Raw genomic sequence first — 6,937 nt, forward strand, 5'->3', positions numbered from 1 at the left:
GTTGTCCCATTCAGTTCAACTTAGATATACTACTGGGCGTGGATTCCAAGTGCAGTTTGCTGAAATCTTGACACATGCACCCTCCATCTCTCCATTTTTTATCCCATTTTAAATCATAACGCCAGAAAATAAAACTTCATATCTATCTGTATATCCATATATATTATATAGAGCAGAACAATTCCGTTTGCATCTTAAACACCGATTGATGAATTGATAAACAACCAATCGTGATTTGGTCAATACCTAATCTTTACATAGCGTTACTGTCCCGTAATAGTCGCCAAAAATAGAATAAAATAATATGTTCCAAACAGACCGGCACATACATAAATCATATAATAATAATTAATCCATATACATATACATTACTCTTGCGTTCAGGCACAAACATCTCATGCATTTGTCTTAGAAAGTCGAAGCCATAATAAGCTTCTTCTCCAACTTCATCCGGCCTGAGCAATGGCAGCCGCCGCCGCATTCTGCAACGTAAACAACGCCTATGGGATCAAGAAACTCAGCCAAGACAGTAACCTTGTCAAGAACCACCATCTTCAGAGGTAACTCCACTTTCCCATCTCACATGATCTTTTGTCCAATTCATATTTAGATCTCCGTTTTCAGATACGAAAACGCTAAGGATAAAATGATTTCCGGGCTATTGTAGATTCAAGATTATTCGTTGTATGTTATTAGAGTCGAGTTGTAGTTCAAGTCGAGCTTATGAAAATTTCAAAAGTTCCAGCCCAATCTTGAAATTTGAGATGAATACTTGACTATGCTAACCCCTGAATTTTCAGGAATTACTCAGTATTATCCACTCCATGTCCCGTGCAAGGGCCGCTCCTTCGTAGCTACAACACGACACAGACACGTTACGATCAAGCATTCACAAGTATGTTGAGAGCTAAGCAAGAACATGCGCGGAATAGAAGTTTACTTGAGTGCAGAGCAGAGCGTGGTAGCGTTCTCACTGAGAAGGAATTGGAGAAGGACGAAGACGTGTCACGAGCGATGTTGATATGGAGAGCCATCAAATTACCAATGTACACCGTTGGCTTGGTTCCTGCTTCTGTAAGTCAGTCCGTGTAGTTTTACTGTTTTATACTCTGCTGTTTTATGCTGTAAATGCAATCAACTTCAAATTTGTTGTATTTCAAGAACAGGTAGGAGCTGCAGCTGCTTATTTGGAAACAGGGCTTTTTTCTCCCGAACGTTATTTCGGGAGCTTAGCAGCTTTTGTACTTATAATCGCTTGGCTCAACTTAAGGTAAGAAGTCTAATTTTCATTTCTTGGGATACTTATTTGTTTATGATCTCTATCTGCTGAATTTCTTTGTGAAGTTTCCGTTTTGAGCATCTGCTAATTGTCGCGTTCCCTGTTTGTTAACATGGGCAGCAACGATGTGTATGATTATGATACAGGCGCTGATAAAAACAAAAAGGAGTCTGTTGTGAATCTGGTCGGCAGGTGATCGTTGTTTTCTTCCATTAATTTGAATTATAGATTAAGTCTGTACTGTCAGTACAGTGTAGGTCTCACGCCTGATGTGATCTTTTCACGTCTGGTTCATATGGAAACCAAAAAAAAAGAAAGAAATTTGATTTCCCCTGCCCCTGTTCTGTTTATCTGCCAATCATCTTACGTAGATGGATGCTTGTTAGGCTGATATATAGCATGTTTAATTTTTCTGAAGCCGCACGGCCATCAATATTCTCGCGTGGTTACTGCTTGTACTTGGTTTCGGGGGCCTTAGCTGGGTAGCAGACGAGGCTGGGAGCGGGCGATCTCTGCTACTGTTAGCTTGTACAGTGTTTTGCTGCTTCATTTACCAGGTAAGAACAATGTTTTCCGTCTGCTTGATAGCTCTTAGCACTTGCAAGGACTCAAATATTAGTCGATTTTGGTACTAAAATGCGCAACGTGCCAATGGGTGAGGCCAAAATTGATTATATATGTCGAGTCAACGGATTATGAACGAGTTCCTGTGATGCAGTGCCCACCGTTTCGTTTGAGCTACCTCGGACTTGGAGAACCCTTATGCTTTGCAGCATTCGGCCCGTTCGCCACAATTGGTTTTTATTTGCTCCAGAGCGGCACAAGGTTGTATGCAATTGTTCGTTTCATGCAAAACAGAAATAATTACATACATTCACTCTCGACTCCCAACTTTGTGGAAACTACATGATGTTCAGTATAATGAAAACATGACCAACAGTGTAATTATGTACCCCTGTAAAATTTATGAGATACTTAACAAGTTTATGGTACAATGACAGTGAGCTGCCAATATCCAGCACCGTCATCTCAGCATCAACTCTTGTTGGCTTTACGTCGTCCTTGATCCTCTTATGCAGTCATTTCCACCAGGTGATAGTTCCCTCACTGTTTGTGTGTCTTTATGCGTGCGCGCTCTTTTCCCCCTCTTTTTAGTTGTTTCTAGTCCTTATTTACTTTTTTGTGCACATATGTGCCTTTTTCGATTCAGATAAAGGACGATGAAGCTGTAGGAAAAATTTCTCCTTTGGTGAGTGTTATCTAAGTACCTATGTTTAACCAAGACTGCAGATGAACGGATAGTCGAGAAATTGACTCAAGTGTTTAATTTCTCTGCAATATTGAAGGTGAGGCTTGGGACTGAAGCGGGTGCAAATGTAGTAAAAATGGCTGTTCTAGGGCTCTACTGGCTTGTATTTGCTTTCGGACTAGCCGACACTCTTCCTTATGCTTCGCTCGTAAGCCTTTCCATCTCTAATTAATTAATAGCAATATATTTTTACTAGTAAATTATCATCAAAATCAAGTTTGATAGGACCGAACTAGTCCCATAGCAAATGCAATGGTACTTGCCATGTGGACTGGACCGTCTCTGAACATGCACCAATCACATGACAAATATAATTGTTACATAGTTCTGGATCTTGTACCGTGTTGCAGCCTGTTTTTGCTGTCACCATGTTCTCTGTCTAGATTCTTTCATCAACGTACTTCATTAATGATGTGACTTTGTGTTGCAGATTTTCTGCACTGCGACTCTTCCCATGGGGAATTTAGTAGTTAGCTTCGTCCAAGAGAACCACAAGGTGAGCTTAAACAATCTAAATCTTATGCCGTAAATTAGTATTACATCTCATATTACACTTTACATGTACATGACCGATAACATCGTCAGTTATACAAATAAAAACACAGCGGTGTTTTTTAGTCGTTGTTTTTGATGACGGGTTTAAATTTAAAGGACAAATCAAAAATATTCATGGCTAAGTATTTCTGTGTGAGACTCCACACTATACTTGGAGCAGCTTTGACTGCTGGGCTGGTGGCATCCAGACTGCTTCCAGGAGAGCAACTTCCAGAGTTGATTGACAACCTCAAACTTCACTTATTAGGTAAAACCATCTTGTCTTAAGTACTTACATTTTTACAGCAGCAGTAATGTTCTAATACCACAGAAATTTGTACTGTTCCAGGAGCGTAAAGATGTGGTCAACACTCTCTCAGCAATTAGTAACTAGTGTGGGCATATATACATAATAAAGGAGGAATTATTGAAAGCTGCAGATCCCTATGAGGATTGGAAGATTATTATTAAAATATATGTTTGGTTTTGACATTTTCAAAGCAACCATTTTTTGTTTAATAATGATGTAAGAGGGATAGCTTCAATCTACCAACTTCTCTCTTTCCTTTTTTTTTGCGACATTGGCCAGACAAGTTGCAGTGAGAAATTAATATTTAATTAATTCAGATCAAGATGCCTGAGACAGAAATTATAATTTAATTTGTTCATAGATCTCAATAATTCATGAAACTTCATAACAAATTAATGCCAACTCTTAAAATTGTCAACTGATAGAGCCACATCCAACACATAATTGTTATTCAATCTTATTTATACTAATTATCCGGCTTGAAAATTTTTATTAATTTGAGTTTAGTTTGGTTATCGATTGAATCGAATTGGAGCAGCTATTAATTAATTAAATTAAATATGGGTCGAGCACGAAAAATTTCATACTTTCAAAGGTATATTGTTATTTTTTTTAAAAAGTTTGTTTAACCTTAGGATATTAAATTTATTTAAACAAGCTTAAATAATTTTTCACGGGTTAAATGCAATTTAGACCTTGTGTTAATAAAAAAGAAAATAAAAAAAAAAACCCATCTATGAAAAAAAAAAATAACAGCAATTTATTTCCTTGTGTATTTACCGAAATGTAGCAAAAAGACTCCTCACACGATTATGTGGAACACACGCATTGTTTCTTTATCTTTTAATTGTAAAATTATATTTTTATCCTATTTAAAATCGTTGAATTTGATTTGAATCTATATCTTAAATTTATCTAACCAAACAATGATTTAAATTTTACTTAATTCAAATGAATAGAATAGATTTAAAATTATATATTTATGTAAATATATATATATATATAATATGATAAAAAAATTAATTTGACCAAATATTAAAATAAATGTTCTCATTGGAGTGAGGAAATAAGTTTTAATTTTGAATTAGTTGAAACTACGTTTTTCCTAAAAAAAAAAACGTTTTATTAATCATAACTCCAAGTAGTTGTTAATTTGTTAGATGCAAAATTACATCATTTTATTAATTACTGTGTATTTATTGCATTTATAGAAATATTAATTTATATAATATTTATCATTTCCATCATTTTCTTTCCGGAAATTTTGGGTTTTGGGCGTACAACGTAGAAAATTATGTGTTGGCTTTGTTTATTAGTACGAGTCAATGGTCACAACTATTGACCCATGCAGTAATTTTGGACCAAGCACTTGCCTGCGCCGGTCAATAATCCTATCATCCACTTCATTCCCCTTGTATTGTTAGTCTTTATGACTTTCATTAATTACTACAAACATTTCTTCACTCTCATTCAAACAACTGATTTTTTGCAACTTTCCCAAAATTTTAGCTCCAGTCCGATTCCATTAAATTTGAACAAATTATATGATAAATGTAATATATTTGTTGTATAATTGATGTACAATTAAAAAAAAGGATTAATTACAAAAAAAATGTATCACAATTATTTTGTGATTAATTTGATTCGATCAAATCTGATCTGAACAAAAAAAATTTCTCTTCTTGCACAAATACAAGTAACTCTGATGTGAGGCGGCTACGACGGCAGTTTTTATTTGACTAATCGTGCTATAAAATCTATGACTTTTCAAAAAAACTGAAAAAAAAAAAAACAAACTCGTATGACATGTGCAAGTGTCAAATTCAACTAAGTGAACTAAAAAATCTTGGTCGTACCAATGAAAGAGGGTGTTGAATTCGCAATTGGTCCACATGTCGCCCTCTCTTCCACGGAGGACAGCCTCACAGCCACCTGTGTCGGATAATGAGGGACGTCTTCTTGGGCCGCGGCTTGCTGCCTTTCTTTAGGGCCGGGCTCTCCATGATCTTGGGCCTTTTCGTTGTGGAGTGGGTATGGATTCTTCAAACATGTTTATTACTGTGTTGATTATGAAGCAATCTTGATCCACTGCCCTCATCAAAATTAACGATTCTGATCCAAAAATGACAGTGCAAATGTCTGGCTGTGGAAGCCCCCCTTCATCGTCTACTACTACTTGAGGTGGAAGAGTTGTTCAGGCCCTAAACGCCGGGGAAGTTCCCAGTTTCACCGGTGTTTCGCCTCCACGAGCACGATGTTCTTGTTGGCCCTGCCTGTTCATGCCCATGTTTGTGGATTCCGGCAGCCGGTACGTAGTTCTCCTACACCGCATGTTCTTGGGGTTTGGTGGTAGCTGGTTTATCCGTTGCTGGGATTGCAGGATTCCACTCCGAACCCAAAAGACATGACTACTGTAATTGGTTTGTCGGATGGATACAGGTGAACATACATGACAATTTCAAGACTCTTGTCAAAACCTGTTGCTACTGTAATCAGATAATTGCAACAACTTTTTTGCCCACTTCTCTTTGTTCCTTCAAACTATCAATAACATCATTTCCGAGTCTCAACAGATATAAGTTTGATAACCTCTCAGAGTTAATATCATGATGAGTGGGTTTGAGAGGGTTTTTTTTCCTTGGGAAAAAAAAAATATTTTCGACTAAGCCAAAATTAAAACATATTTTATTTTTTTCCCTCCAATCAAAATATTGTTTATTTTTATTTTCAATAATCTTTTGGGTCGAACCCAACTAAAAACCAAAAAAAGATGAGTTAAAATATGGGCATGAGCATTAGACCACGTTAGGTCTAGACAACTTGGGGAATAAACAAATGAAACTACCAAATCAGTTAACAAAAATTCATTTAAGCATGATTAGATAAATGTAATAAACTAAGATTACACAAAACTTTTAGTTTGATAACCTTTTCGATTCAATTAATAAAAAAATAATAATATACACTCGAAAATATCAAATTACTCATGTTCGATTTATATTCAATTAATTTAAAACTCGTTCTGGTTTGATTCGACCAGTGATCAAACTAAACTCAAATTAATATAGCGTTTCAAATTCAGCAACAGTAACAACATATACAAACAAGCTTGAATCATAATTATTTGTTCGATTCGGCTCAATGTGTTTATCTCGATCCCGACTGTTTAATTATTTTAGTGGAAGTAGACGCTGGCAATAATTTGATATGAAGGTTGATTAATAATTGAATGGTATCAACAAATTAACTATAATTTCTCTCGCAGGAGGCATCTTGATTGAAATAATTAAATTTTAATTTTTTGGTGCAACTTGACAGACCAACTTCACGTCAAAACAAACACAGAAGGTGGTAACAGGAAGCTGTCCCTCTTACATAATTATTAAACAAAAACCAAACAACAGTGCAATAAGATTCGTATCCCTAAGAGTGATCTGCACTCAATAATTACTTGTTTATTATATATGTATCCCATCACTCGATGAACTTAAAAATGAAACCTTGC

The 6,937-nt window shown here is 36.0% G+C and overlaps 1 protein-coding gene across 1 annotated transcript; it reads left to right on the forward strand.

The window, feature by feature from the left end:
- The first annotated feature begins 355 nt into the window (after nucleotides 1–355).
- Nucleotides 356–3,687, forward strand: LOC105169248 (2-carboxy-1,4-naphthoquinone phytyltransferase, chloroplastic). The gene is made up of 12 exons (XM_011089610.3): nucleotides 356–560; nucleotides 801–1,074; nucleotides 1,167–1,270; nucleotides 1,400–1,471; nucleotides 1,698–1,836; nucleotides 1,998–2,104; nucleotides 2,281–2,371; nucleotides 2,490–2,528; nucleotides 2,626–2,736; nucleotides 3,019–3,084; nucleotides 3,240–3,390; nucleotides 3,472–3,687. The coding sequence occupies exons 1-12, from the start codon at nucleotides 463–465 to the stop codon at nucleotides 3,477–3,479; spliced, it is 1,260 nt and encodes a 419-aa protein (XP_011087912.1). The 5' UTR covers nucleotides 356–462; the 3' UTR covers nucleotides 3,480–3,687.
- The last annotated feature ends 3,250 nt before the right edge of the window (nucleotides 3,688–6,937 follow it).

Source organism: Sesamum indicum, linkage group LG8, assembly GCF_026168435.1.
Source record: "Sesamum indicum cultivar Baizhima isolate 11 linkage group LG8, ASM2616843v1, whole genome shotgun sequence".
Classification (NCBI taxonomy): Eukaryota; Viridiplantae; Streptophyta; class Magnoliopsida; order Lamiales; family Pedaliaceae; genus Sesamum; species Sesamum indicum.

Coding starts and splice junctions, on each gene's coding strand:
- LOC105169248 (XM_011089610.3), top strand. CDS start 463: ATGGCAGCCGCCGCCGCATTCTGCAACGTAAACAACGCCTATGGGATC. Junction 1,271..1,399: donor ATCGCTTGGCTCAACTTAAG/GTAAGAAGTCTA, acceptor TAACATGGGCAG/CAACGATGTGTATGATTATG. Junction 2,529..2,625: donor TAGGAAAAATTTCTCCTTTG/GTGAGTGTTATC, acceptor GCAATATTGAAG/GTGAGGCTTGGGACTGAAGC.